Source organism: Atractosteus spatula, chromosome 25 (genome assembly GCF_055471065.1).
Source record: "Atractosteus spatula isolate fAtrSpa1 chromosome 25, fAtrSpa1.hap1, whole genome shotgun sequence".
Lineage (NCBI taxonomy): Eukaryota > Metazoa > Chordata > Actinopteri > Semionotiformes > Lepisosteidae > Atractosteus > Atractosteus spatula.
This window is the reverse complement of record NC_142730.1, coordinates 9263178-9277329: the sequence shown is the minus strand read 5'-3', so window position 1 is coordinate 9277329 and position 14152 is coordinate 9263178. Positions and strand designations below refer to the sequence as shown.

Here is a 14152-nt window from a genome sequence, read left to right as displayed (position 1 = left end):
TGCTGCTGGGGTCCCCTGCAGCAGCTTGGGTGCTAATGACAGCACCGAGCAAGCACCTCATGGGCTTAAGCACAGGCTCTGGCATTGGTATCCTTGTATACAAACTATGCAAACGGTAGCAGGGCTCCACGGGGGATTTGAACCCAGAGCCTCGTAGTTTTGAGGCCACAACCCTGAGCACTGTGCCTCACTGCAGACGCTCTTCATGGATTGATCACCTTAGTGGTGCAGTATAGAGCAGCTCTTGTCATGAAGGGGAGCCCTGATGCAGCTACAGGTACTTCGTGGTCGGTGAGTCATCAAGGCCCGAAACAGGTGGTTTGACTTCAAGGATCTGACCAGCTGACCAAGTTTAATTAAGCAATTAAGACCAGCTCATGGCATAAGAACAAGAGGGGCCCTGCTGCTCTTCAGCCCGTCCCCGGATGTAGAGAAAGAGGTCAGTTAATAATAATAATAATAATTAATAATTGCTTACACTTATATAGCGCTTTTCTGGACACTCCACTCAAAGCGCTTTACAGGTAATGGGGATCCCCTCCACCACCACCAGTGTGCAGCCCCACCTGGATGATGCGCCAGTCCGCTCCCCACACACCAGCTCTCAGTGGGGAAGAGAGCAGAGTAATGTAGCCAATTCATAGATGGGGATTATTAGGAGGCCATGACTGGTAAGGGCCAATGGGAAATTTGGCCAGGACGCCGGGGTTACACCCCTACTCTTTTCGAGAAACACCCTGGGATTTTTAATGACCACAGAGAGTCAGGACCTCGGTTTTACGTCTCATCCGAAGGACCACGCCTGTTTACAGTTTAGTGTCCCCGTCACTATACAGGGGCATTAGGACCCACGTGGACCGCAGGGTGAGCGCCCCCTGCTGGCCCCACTAACACCTCTTCAGTTAATGAAGTGAATGTCTTCTCTCTCTCTCTCCCTCCAGCTGCTTTCGACAAGAAGTACAAGGCAGCCTACAGCCGGCTGAGCGGCTCGCTGGGCAGGGAGGAGCTGCGCAGGAAGAGGGCACAGCCGCCCAGCCCCAAGGCCATCGACTGCCGCAAATCCTTCCTCATCCCCCTGGAGTGCTGATCCCTGCCCGGCCACCAGGGGGAGCCGCAGAGGCACCGGGCAAGAAGGAGGCAGAATGTACTATCCTGGGCAGTCTCCCTTACTTCTTAGACGCCAAAGCCCTGTAACTGCAAATACCAGTTTCTTCCAAACTGTTTCAAGGGGGTGTTTTTCGATCTGTGGTGCACTTCCTTGAGAAGACCCAGTCTTGACACCCTACACACTAGACCCTGACCTGTCTGCTGTCCCCTAACCTCTAACAATCTAAACCTCTGTTCTGATGACTTAGGCCATCCTGCAGCAGTAGTCTCCGTGCCTGATCATGATGTGATTATAGGAGTCTTCAATTAGCAGCTAATGACGCCCTTCACCATGACTAATTAAGACTAATTAGATCAATGCAAGCAGCTTCATTGGCATGAAAGACCAAGAATGAAAAAAACAATACCTACCTAGTCCCTCCATCCTGTCTCTCTCCGCTGTACAGCCCAAATTCCCTACGGATTGCTTTCTCCGACTCTGATCCCAGTTGCCTGCTCAGCCCCTGTCCTCAGTCATGGCTTCCAGGAGATCGCCGCACGTGGGCCAGCGGACGCCCTTGTCCAGAGACTCCGAGCAGGAACCGCTGCCCGGTTTCCCCTCGCTCCAGCGAGGAGCAAGATACCAGCTGAGGCGGCACAGCCTGGCGGGAGGCGGATGCCCTCTGAGAGGGAGGGAGGGAGGCAGTGTGGGTGTGGCGGTGGTTTGTGGGAAGGGGATTTGATCCCTGAAAGACGGTCAAACTGGACAGCTGTCCCTCCCTCCCATGCCACTACTCCCATGTCCCCCGGCAGTCCCCGGAAAGAGACAGAATCACTCCGAGTTTTTTATTTTTCTTTCATTGATATGGATGAGGCTTATTTCACTGTTCTGGTTTCGTGGGGAGGGTGTTTGTAAACCAGATGGCAGCTCTGTACTATTCTGGAGGATTTCCAGGTGACTGACTATCCCACGCGTCTTGCTGGTTGTTTGGAATCTGACTTGGGCCACAGGCAGTGCCCTGGTGCACACCTTCTCTTTTTTTTTGCTACTCCCGTAAGGTAGAGATGAGCCATTTATCTCGATTTCCCCATTGATTCTGTGTGCATTGGATTTGTTAAAACGTGTTAAGCCAAGCGGCTCATCCAGTTGAGGCATCAGCTCGGAGAGCAGGTTGAAGCCTGCGATTGAAAGGTCACGGCTTTGAGTCTGGATAGAGCTGCCAGCAGAACGTGACCAGGATTGCCCAGGCTGTGGCGCTCAGTCGGCGAAAACACCAGCAGGGCCAGGGTTGAAGGTAGCTGGCTTGAGCCCCCTGGCTTTCTGGCCGAGGATCACTCAGACTTCCTATGTGCACTAACTCCTTGCAGCTCCAGGAATCGCAGCTTGCTGGAGAACTGAGTCTTAAAACAGCTGCCAATTGTGGTGTTGCAGAAACTCATGTAAGATCTTCTGCCCTTCACCTGTTTGCCAGTCCCTGCTGGCCTGAAAAGTTGGAGCTCTTTCAAGGCGGGGGGGGGGGGGGAAGGCGGGAAATTATTTTGCAAGCAAATTCTTTAATTGGATTTCTTCTGGTTTTCACCAACACCTCAGATCCCATTACGAGTTTGTGTGGACAACATGAATAGACAGACTTGGCTTTCTGCCTATGAGGGGCATCGTTATGTGCCTGTACGGCATCTAATGACTGTTAAATATTAAAGCCAGTACAGAGAACTCCATAGTCAGATTAACCCCTTTCACTCCTGAAAGACAGAGAACGTGAACTAATGGCATTAATGGTGAAGGAAATTCCTCCTGACCTTGTAGAATCCTCACCTCCCTTTAACTGCAGGAGTTCACATTGTATTCAGTTGCATTTTTAAATGAATGCTTTGTGTGCTGTAAAGAGTCAGCCACAATGCTGTGAGTATTACAGGCTCTTTACTCTCCATCATTAAAGACAATGGTGGACAACTGCTTTTGCAGCTGAGACAGAGGTGAGCCATTGATTCTGTTGATTCTGTGTGCATTAGACATGTTAAAACTGGACACTGAACTGACCCTTCCAACAGCAAACAAAGGATGTTCTCCTTCCTGAAGCTGTCACGTCTGCCTATTCGTCTCTCCTCCTAATAAACTCCTAATAGGATCTGAGCCACGAGGAAGGGGGTGGCAGTGAACTACGCCTTCCAACACATTCAGGACTACTGCAGTAGTCTACCAGTCTGCTCCATTACTCCAGTTACTGTGCGACAAAGAGCTGCGTTATGTCTTTGGTCATTGCGAGGACCAATACAGCAGTTAAACAGCCAGTTGCACGTTCCTGGCTCACTGGGTGGTGGAGAAAGCGAAGAGAGGGGTTGCACCAATACAAATGCAAAGGGATCAAGAGGAAGTGGGGATGGTATTTTGATATTTGGTGATGATATTTTACTCCCTGCTGATCATCTCGAGAGCTGGGTGAGCCTTGCCGGATTGACAAGCCTTGTGTAGCCCAAATTTAACATGCAGTCCTTCCAGTCCCCTCCTGTGCAAGGCCTCTGTACTGCCCACACCTGTATTGTTCCATTCATCCTCCCGATAAGCAGTTAAGACGCGAGGAGCTGATCGATGGACAGTTCTCTAATGGAAGGAGCCACAGGTCACGTCCTGCTGCCTTAACTTGCCTGACACCCTACGAAAGACGTGCATTTTGACCACATAAGGAAAATCAGTCTTTAAGATTGCCATGAAACCAATAAGTGCAGGCAGCAGTTGGAATGGGGTTGGGAGCTGGACTGTGGTGGTGTTGGGGAGGGGGCTCACCTCACCTTGCCTTGCCTAATCATAGGATTTGGGGTGAGCAGGAGACAGTGCTTTCTGAAACAGAGGGGTGATCATCCAGGGCCGAGGCACCTGCTTTAAAGAACAAACGGGCTTTTTTCCAAACTGCAGTAGGAATCTGGCAAAATACGGATTCTGATCAGATCACAGCGTCTAATATTTTTTGCCTCTGATTTGCTGGTCTGAGCTAAATCAATGCCAGCATCCGTTTGCTCCCCACAGGCTCATAAGGATTCTGGTCCCCCTGGGGCTCAGAGTGCCTTGTGTGAATCGATTTCTGAAGCCGTTGAAGAGATCAGGTTCTTTAAAGCAGGCAGGGCTTCAGTCCCAAGCAATCAGTTCAGCTAAATATCTTCGTTTTTCGCCACTTTATTGCGGTCTGATGACCTGAATCTGGCAAAAGCCAGCTCTGAGGTCACGAGGACCTGCTTGGAACTCATTTTTAGAGTCTCGTGTTTCACTTCGTTCTGAAAAGGGACTGTAAAAGCAAAAGACAGCCCTCGCCCAGCAGGGGGCGATCTTGCCGCCCCTCGCCAGTGAGGTAGATGTAACAATGGTCGCTCAGTTTGCCCATACTGATTTGCTCGTGCATTTTTAAAGGAAACAGCGATACTTCCGCGCTTTCTTAGCTCTATTGTTTTAAATGTGAAACCACTTCGGACCCTGCTTTTAATGTGTATCGACTTTTTTTTTTTTAGTTTTCGGTTTTTTGGGGGTCAGAAGATTTCAAAGCTAGCTTGAGGAACATAAGAAGGGGAAATTCTATACATTTTATTGTTTTTATTTTTGTATGGGGGAAAAAAAGGAAAGCTTATTTAAAGATTTTACTTTTCACGTTGTTTCGCTGTTGTAATTTATATGCCTTGTGGTTTCTGTTATAAATGTCTTGGTTTTTTAAAAAAGTTTTTTGGCATTTGCTCTTTTTTTTAGCTCAAGAGCTGTAGTTTTACACTTCACAGGGGGATAGGCTCTGACAATAACGCATTTCTTTACGCTTTATTAACAAACGAATATCGGTTATTTTACATGCATCCTACACAACGATGTAAATAGGTAGTAGTTTTTTTATTATTATTAAAGGATAAAACTTTAGTTTTATCGTTCTCTTTAAACATTCGTGCTTGGGGGGGAGCTACAATATTATCTAGTTCAGGAGTTTAGTGTTTAACAGTCATTGACGATAGGTAACGCATGCGTTGATGAGCAGGTCTGCTTTCCATATTTGAGTATTTTATATCAAAATATTTTTTCTAGCTCTTAAGATGGCCGGGTCATTAACAAGAATGATAAACTGAAAAGACGAAAACAAAATATAGAAAACCGTTTGCTCTCTAAAAAACAGGATGTGCATTCTACGGTGAATCCGAGAACAACGACGTAACTGAGGACAGAGATCACAAATAAGAAAGGTTACAAATCGGGAGTTTAGGCAGTCTGCTTGGCAAACGGGCGAATTAACAAGATTCTGTAAATTATCGCAGCACCTGCAGTAGAAACACAGGGGCGTGGTTAGTGAATGAGTGATGTCTGACAACATGGAACGAGCCAATCGCAGCGCTTTTAGTCATGAGGGTCACGCCCATCTTCGGCGACATGCCAACGTGCGTGATCGGCTCTCTGTGGAAGGCGGGCCCCTCTTTATATTGACTGACTGCAATATCAGCCAATGGAGGGTCATTAAACCGACTTCCTTTTCGGTTAGGAGGCGGTGCTTGCGTGTTGGCGGGCTGCTAGAAAAACAACCGCAGAAGCGATGGAGGAAACTGCGCAGCACCTTTCGTCTGATCCGGAGCAAATGGACTGCGAAACCCAGCCGAGGGCGGAGGACGGTGTCGGAACCGGGGATTCGAGTAGCGGAGAGGCTCCGGGCTCGTCCCGCCGTGCAGCGGCCGGGCCTCAGGCGGGTCAGGGAGGAGATGTCCCGACCCAAATGACCGATTTAAGCAAAGACAGATCCGAGCCCAAACCGGCCCGGTTAAAAATGTTCAACAGGGTGATGGAGAGAAGCTTGCAGAAGCTCATCAACGACATCAGGTGAAAAGTGAAAGCCGGAATTGCTGTCATTTGTGAACACCGAAAGCTCAAAACGGGAATTAAAAACAATTATTGCGATCTCTTTCCACCCAGACCAAACCACTACGGATCGGTCCTAAAATCGGAATTTGTTTTCTCAGTTTAGAAAGTAATATTAGTGTTCTTGATTGATTTGTCCAGCTGACGCTCTTATACAAACCCGCTCATTCGTAAAAGGTGCCCTGTAAACCTGTTATCAGTGCAAAATTCACCCCGTCCGAGTGCTGTAGATTAAAAAGCCTTCCGATATCGCGATCAGTTATTTCATACGATGACCAAAGGGAGACGGGGCGTTATTAGGCTCTAAAACCGCTCTACAACAAGTGAAAGAAAAACGATGCGATACGAATTCAAAACTTTCTTGTTCTGTGCGGTTTCGCCTTACCTGTTCACGGGGAAAGCGATTTTTATTTTCTGTGTTTGTAAAAGAAAATCTTTGTGTGCTATACTGTCCTATAATGTTTTCAAGCAATGTTTAATTACAGCTGAGCTGGGCGTTACTTGATTAGAGCCTTAATGGGGCGGGTTTGATTAGTCGCCTGTCCGTGAACAACCACATTTGGTACGAAATAGCGGGTTTTAGAGTTACTTGAAATCTGTGTATTAAAGAGATGAAAACTATCGTAGTTACAAGTTAGATGTGTATATTTTGCCATTAAGACGATGGCAATTATGCTGAAGTGCATTTGTAAACCTAGAACAGAAGGAACTGTTTTGCACAAAGAGTTGTGGGAGCGTGGAACGAGTGAGGGGGATGTTGAATTCAGTGCCCTGGCTTCTTACAAGAAACATCCTGATTATGATCAGTGAGCTGCTCAGTATCAAACAGGTTGGTGGGGCTGAATGTCCTCTTTGTATCCTTTTAGTCTTTATGTTCTTATGAAAGTCCGCAGATCTGGGGGTCAGCAGGACCAGAGCTGTAAAAACTAGTCCAGAATTTTTGGTCCTGCAGGTTTCGCATTCCGGCTTCGCTCTTAACGATCTAAACCAGCTCGTTACCTGCTTAATTGGACCAATTGCACAGCTTCTCCCAGCTGCTCCTTTTTGAGCACCTGCAAGTCGCCTTTGTCCTGGCTCTGTGCCGACCCGGCTGGGCAGCAGAATCGGTTCTGTAAGTCAGGATTCGTGAAGATCTGCGCCGGCAGTGTGTGTGAAGTCACTGACAAGACGCTGAATTGAGCTCTGCCTGTCCGATCTCCCTGAATTCACCTGGATTGCTGCTGCTGGCTGTCCAAGGCCAGAGCGATTTATCACCCTTGGGTGCGACGTCACTGATCAGCTGTACAGTATTTGAGGTGGTGAAGTATAGCAAGGGGCATGGTGGGGTGTCGCCCTCGAACAGTTTTTCCTTCTGGGGAGGGTCCTGTTGCCTGAAGAGGGGTTTGTCTATTCTACAGACTGAGCAGTTTCGAAAGCTCTGCTCGGCCAGGCTGATGTCCTCAGCTTGCAGGCCACAGTCCGTGGCTTACTGTACGGTCTGTCTCGTTTGATCTTATTTTACGGCAGCTCACAGAGATGTAGGGGGATCCCCATTATAAGTCACCCTGCTATAAAGTACCTTGTTTCGCATTTGTCGTCGATGAGCTGGGGAAAACTTTTTCCTCGGTTTCCTCTAGGCGCTGAGAGCGACATGGGTCTTACTGGATCACGTTGTCCCGGAAAATGAAAATAATATTGTGAAGAGCCAAATCTAACATGAAAAATTCTTCTTGTAGACCCCGCTGTTGCATGGGACTTAGATATTGAATCATTATACCCCAGGATCAAGCTTGTGTAGCTACAATTGTAGTTATGGTCAGTAGCTCAACTCAACTGTTCCATTAATTCTTAAGGAAAAATCCTTCTGATCTGAGTTGCTGGGCAAAGGTCCTGCTCTTACACGTCCTAACCTCCATATTTCTGCTGTCCTTGTGGGGAAAATAACCCCTATATGTGCTGTTTTTCTATACATTACAACTTAATGGTCCCTAAACCCGACGTATGTTGGGGACCCCCTGTATAGCATCTCTGAGCCAGGAGGGGGTCCTGTTGAAGTCTTCATGTTCTACAGCTGCTAGCCTGTGTGGTGTTGGGAGAATGGCTCTATGGTAGAAATGTTGTAAAAGGGGACAAACACTCCGGATGTCTTGCAGTAGCCGGAGCTGCTGGTGGCTCGTTGTGGCAGGGGTCCGAGACAGGAGCACTGCCTCTCTGACGCTCATGTGCTTGTGTGCAGCTTCCAGAGGTTTGCCCAGACCTTCCACCCCCTGTACAAGGAGAGCCCGCAGGTGACCGAGAGCATCCACAGGCAGTTCGTCTCCCAGCTGCAGGACTCCATCAGGGTGAGAGTTGGGGCTGAGGGGGGGGCGGAGCAGCCAGCTTTCATAGAAAAAGCAGGGAATAGAAGTTCGTGATTTATGTTCTGTGCAGTTGTGTTATTGAATTGGGATTATAATGGCCCACAGTGAATAAGACCATTTGCAATGGTGCTGTTGAGAGCAGAAGGCATGACTTTACACAGAGAGTGGTGGGAGGGTGGAACAGGCTGCCCAGCTATGTCACTGAAGCCAATAGCCTGACCTCCTTATAGAAAGAGCTGGAAGAGATCCCCAGAGATCAGTTGGTCACTAGCAAACAAATAAGCTAGAAGGATCAAATGGCCTTTTATTTTAATCTGTTCTGATAAGGTGGCAGAGGTGCCTTTCCAGCAGCAGGCCCCGGAGCAGTTATTGTGTTCAAGACCACGGGGCGGCCAGCTCGTGGCTGAGGGAGCGGGCAGTCATGGACAGAACTAAATTGTGCAGGGCGAACGATACAATACCGACAGGACGGTAGTGAGCAACTCGGACAGCACAGTACCTTATTCAGGAATAGTTTTAATTCAGCAGAAAACAGCACTGCTATACCAGAAGTAACAGCACCTTAGTCTGCTGGCCTTCAATACACTACACCGGGCCAAAGAACTAGAGTGTGCTTTGAGTTTCTGAATGGCAGCATAGCGCCATCTACTGTCACAGGCCTCTCCTAGCAAGTGGAATACAGACCACTGGCAATTCAGATAAGATGAGATGAGTTTATCGGCCATACACAATTTCTTGCATTAGGAATTTGTCTTTTCGCATACCCCAGCTTGCTCTCCATGAGATGCACAGACAGGGGGAGAAGTTTGGGGTTTGAGCGCAGGGTCATCCATTTATACAGCGCCCCTGGAGCAGCTGGGGTTAAGGGCCTTGCTCAGGGGCCCAGCTGATTAGGATTCCTCTGCCGGCTGCGGGTTTCAAGCTGTGCAGTAGCTTCTCCCCGGTATTTCCGCCCAGGCTGATGGCTCAGCCCTTGTTCTGAGTGATGTGTGTTGGCGTTGCTCTCCTCTGTGTGTAGGAGGATATCGCGCAGATCGTAGAGGAGGGCGATCTGGAAGTGAAGTTCGAGGAGCTGGACAGGCTGGAGAAGGCGGCCGAGGACAGCGTGGAGCTTGCCTGGTGAGGATAACCCAGCACCGCTGGTACGGAGTCCGGCAGGGGACTCTCAACGAGCCTTGCCTTCCTACAGTCGATCTGTCCCGGCGTCCACGAGCATCAGTCGGCCGAGACAGCACACGGGTCCCAGAGCACTTCATCTTACAGGTCCCCTGTTTTTTAATCTGCAGGTCACCCTCCTGCATGGAGCAGGTAATCTGCTCTATTAAGAGAACTCTGGTCCCGAGGGCTGGAGAGTCCTGAATGATCTCTGATTGATTCCAGTTAACACATTGCCTGTTTCATTGAGCTCGGTAGAATCGTCTCATGCAGTGTTATGTCCCCAGTATGGCTCAGTCTAGGGGCGAATGGGGACTAACACATGAGCCAGCGTTTAACGACCGGAAATACACAGACAAACAAACAAAAAAAAACCCTAATTACACTGTTCTACAACCCAGTACCCTCTAAACCTGTCTCCCGAGAAAGGGCCAGCAAGCTGTCTGTCTGCTCTATCTAAACTAGGCTATAATGGGAAACATGGATGCCACAACAATCCCAAACCTACACTACAGCCAAGAAAACAAATCAGACACGTCTCGCGTTTTCGCCGTTTCTTCCACACCACTCTCTGGACGTCCCGTACGGGCATTTAAAACCGGACCGCTCTCTTCAACCAATCCAGAGAGAGACCCAATTTAGGGACACACCCCCCTCCAAAAACGGACCTCCCCACGGGAGGGAAGTCAAAAAAACAAAACAAACCAGGACATAGCATGCAGGTAGAAATTGGTGATGTCATGGTGCACGTGGGCTCCTGCAGTCCAGATGTTGCAGGTTCGAGCCTGACACTCACACCAGGATCAATTTTTCAATTAGCCACTTACCCTACCAGCATGTTTTTGGACTGTAAGAGTAAACTGGAGCCCGCAGAGGGATCCCATGTGACCACAGAGAACATGCAGACTCCTCCCATACAGCACCCCCGGGTCTGGAATCGAAACCAGCCCTGTGCCAAAAGCGAGACCTGTGCTAGATCTTGGCTGCCAGGAGTGTGGGGCAGAGTGGTTCATGCACGTCGCTGTGTGTCTGTGTGTTTGTGTGTCGTAGGCGCCCCAGCGGGGTCCCAGAGGAGGACCTGTGCAGCTTCGTGATGCCCTATTACCTGCAGCAGCAGGAGTACCTGCGCCGGGAGCTCAGGAAGCTGCAGAAGGAGAATGCCAGCCTGGCGCAGAAGGTGCTGGCCGGACGCGAGGCCATCGCCCGTGCAGAGCAGCAGATCAGCCGGAGCGTGGAGGAGCTGCAGGTAGGAGCAAGGGCCTGCGCTGCTGTTGTCCAACTTGGCCAGCTTCTTTGGAAAAGTTGCTTCCGTTCATTAAGGAAGGTCTCCCGTCAACCAGTCGCCCTTTGCAGATTTATCCAGCTCACTCTTGTACACGTCCGTAATACTGACCTTCTGGGGTGAAGGCCTCTCCAGACCTGTAACACCTCCTGAGACTGTGTCACCTGCTGGAAATCGCTGGGCAGGATCTGGCAGAACAGAGACCAGCTGCAGTTTGACAGTCCTGGTATTTTCCGTGAGGCTCGTGTAGGCCTGGCCTGTGCACGGAAGAGGTCAATTCAAAGCATCTCGTATGAGACGCAAACGACAGACGACTGGGTGTTACAAACGACATTAAAATAACCGTGACGTGCGTTATGTAGTTACGGCTCCCTTAACGCCGGTTCTGAAATTCATCTTGTTACTGCTGGAGCTGCGTTTCAAAGCAGGGAGCTGTTGATCTTAAGTTACAGGGCTTCAGTTAATAGAGCACCGTCCTAAGAGCACACCGAGAGTCTCCTGTCCGACAGGCAAGAGTGCTTTCTTGTGTAGTTCAATTCCTTTATGTTAAGAAATCAGGCAAAGTGTGTCATTTTACTCTGGATGTGGACCCGTTCAGCTGTCGTTGATGGTCTGGGTCAGCTACACACTTGAATATGCATCCTGTCATTAGAATCTTTAGAGATCCCTTCTCTGTTTAAATCCATGCTCTTCTGAACGGGACATTTCTGGTCACAGAGTGATGTTCTGATGTGTACAAAATTACCCTTGGAAATGCTCATGTTCAGCAGCAGGGAAAGATAAAGATCTGGGTCACAGACCTGCTGTCCTGAACAGCTGGCACTGTGTACATCTACACGCTGTTGTTGCCTAGAGAAATAAGAGGGGAGGATTACACGAATTTGGGATGGCGGTGGCCCTGTTCAAGCCTGTCCAGCTCAGGTGTCATTGTGTTGCCTTTTCTCTCCTCCCAGGTGTCGGAGTCGGCCGTGCAGGAGTTCGCCTCCAGTTTGTAGAGCGTGGGAGAGATGCTGGGGACGGATCTTGGACTTTGAGTGGGCAGCCTCTGTTCGTAAAGAAGACTTTCTCTCTCCTCCCCCCCCTCCTCACAGCGCCATTACAGACTGTTGCTCAGTAAGAGCCATTTCTTTAACCAGAGAGGTTAGCTGGGAGGGCTTCACACCTGGGGGGTGTCCTAAACTCGAGTGGGCATATCCAGAACACAGACATGGGGACACATCCCAGCAGTCTGCAGTTCTCTTGCTGGATCGCACTGGGAATCAACCTCAGGAACTCGGAAAGGGCAGTGCCCTGTGTAGCCCGGAACCGCTCTGATCTGTGGGGCTGATGGCCAGCTGGTTTTCCAAGCCAGCATCCTTTAACAACTGGTAGACTGGCTTCAAGACAGATGCCTGGATTGGCATTGGTTGAAGGCATCTGTGCTTTGTCTTGCTGTTAACAATAAACGCTACCTTGTGTTGAGGTTTGTGGCGACTGAGTTTCTTGAAAGGGAGAGACCCTCAGGCCTGATCCTGGAGGGGGTGCTGTGTGCAGTCGCAGTTGAAGAGTGGGGAGCGATAGAGCCACTGGTACAATGAAGCCACTAACGAACTTAGGTTATTTGGAACCCAGCAGGGGTGAAAATCTGTGGATGCAGTGGCCACTTAAGACCAGGTTTGGGGAGACTTGGAAAAACCTGCAGACACACGATTGGGGGCCCCTATTGAAAGGTGTGTCAGTTGAAAAACTGAAGACCCAGTGCTTTGTTCCGAGCTCGTGGTCTGAAGCTGTGTCTCTTTGTACTGGATAAGCATGTAACCCAGGGCTATCACACACACAGGGGTCCCGCAGTTAGTCTAAGCTTGTGTGATAAAAAGGTATCCGCTTTAACACCATGGCTGGGCAGCTTGTTCCACACCCCCGCAGCCCTTTGTGTAAAGAGGTGCCTGTGGCTCTCGGTGTAAAGTGGACTTTCATATAGTTTTCCAGTGTGTCCTCTGATTCGTGTTTTGCCATTTGTTCCCGCTGGGTTCACTCTGTCAGGGCCTTTGTGGACTTAAGATAAAATCACTTTATTAACCCAATACAATTTCTTGCATTAGGAATTTGTCTTTTCCCGTACCCCAGCTTGCTCTCCATGAGACACACAGACAGGGAGAGAAGCTGGGGGTCAGAGCGCAGGGTCAGCCCTTTATACAGCACCCCTGGAGCAGTTGGGGTGAAGGGCCTTGCTCGCGGGCCTAAGGGAGTAGGATTCCTCTGCCGGCTGTGGGATTTGAACCGGCAAATCCAGCCACAGGTGCAGATCCTGAGCCACAGAGCCACCGCACTGCCTAATTTTGGCTACTGTACACGTATCAGGTCCCCTTTTGGTGACATAAAAGCTTCAGTTCCTTCAGCTTGTCCGTGAAGGACATTCCCTTAAGCCCCAGAAGGCATCTCTGGTCTCGCTCCCGAGCAGTAACATGCTTTCTACGAAGCGTTGACCAGAATTGCACCCAGCACACCGCTCTCTCCAGATCGAAGCCACATACCTCCTCTCTCAACAGGCCGAGCTGCTTCCTGTTGTCATCTGGGTCAGTCTGGTGGAAGGTGTGGACAGTGAAAGCGAAATGAGTGAAGAGGCAAATTAAATATTTACCCCGATCATGTAAGCTGTAGATCAGTGAGATATGAAAAGGCTAATGGTATTTTATAGCACTTACCCAGAAACATTCAGCTAGAAACACTATTTAAGTGTAAATTGGGGACATTTAGTTAATCATCATTATTAAATCAGTATAGTGAAGTACCAGTAGTGTTTTCTAACAGGTGTATTCATTGCACCCAGGCTTCTGGCCCAGGTGTGGTCTTTCCAGTGATTCATTATGAGGAAGCTCCTTATCCAGGTGAGGGTGGCAGCCAGCTGGAGCCTGTTCTGAGAGCACAGGGCACGAGCAGGACTAGCAGCACAGGAATGAAGGGACCACGCGGCGTAGTGAACAGGTGCAGCCACCAGCAGCCAGCGAAAAACCCATCCACACTCGGCAAGAACATGCAAACTCCACACAGACGGCTGCCTGAGGCCGGTCTTGAATCCAGGACCCTGGCGGTGTGAAGCAGCTGTGTTACCTGCCAGGCCTTGTGTTGTTTCATTTCATATGTACAAGGAGGTAATCTCGGGATGGTGTGGAGGCCCAGTACTGGGTGCAGCTCCTGGCGTGCTATCTGCATGGAATGTGTGTGCTCTTCCTGTGTTCACATGGGGCTCCTCTGGGAATCTGGACTCCTTACATAACAATTCGGACCTGGTGTGAGTGTGCATCTGTGTGCCCTGCGATAGACTGCCCCCTTCCATCCAGGGTGTACCCCACCTTGCACCTACTGCTTGCTGGGATAGGCTCTGGCTCCTCCACAGCATCTCTACAGATGTGATGTGAGGGAAAAAAATGCTTA

At 49.6% G+C, this 14152-nt stretch overlaps 2 protein-coding genes across 2 annotated transcripts in view; both read left to right on the top strand.

Annotated features, from left to right (window-relative positions):
• Nucleotides 1-4792, top strand: part of dennd4b (DENN domain containing 4B) — a 53419-nt gene extending 48627 nt beyond the window's left edge. The window contains exon 29 of the mRNA XM_088905574.1: nt 942-4792. Coding sequence (XP_088761700.1) covers nt 942-1087 — 146 coding nt within the window. The 3' untranslated portion in view covers nt 1088-4792. The remainder of the gene's footprint in view (nt 1-941) is intronic.
• A 736-nt stretch (nt 4793-5528) lies between these two features.
• On the top strand, nt 5529-12202 carry pmf1 (polyamine modulated factor 1). Its single transcript, XM_088905564.1, has 5 exons — nt 5529-5923; nt 8178-8283; nt 9320-9420; nt 10507-10702; nt 11692-12202. Exons 1-5 carry the CDS (start codon nt 5643-5645, stop codon nt 11731-11733), a joined length of 726 nt encoding a protein of 241 aa, XP_088761690.1. The 5' UTR covers nt 5529-5642; the 3' UTR covers nt 11734-12202.
• The last annotated feature ends 1950 nt before the right edge of the window (nt 12203-14152 follow it).

Bases quoted from the DNA above. Each gene is read 5' to 3' on its own strand.
- pmf1 (XM_088905564.1), top strand. From the start codon at position 5,643: ATGGAGGAAACTGCGCAGCACCTTTCGTCTGATCCGGAGCAAATGGAC. The intron at 8,284-9,319 runs GTGAGAGTTGGG...CTCTGTGTGTAG, and splicing joins AGCTGCAGGACTCCATCAGG to GAGGATATCGCGCAGATCGT. The intron at 9,421-10,506 runs GTGAGGATAACC...TGTGTGTCGTAG, and splicing joins GACAGCGTGGAGCTTGCCTG to GCGCCCCAGCGGGGTCCCAG.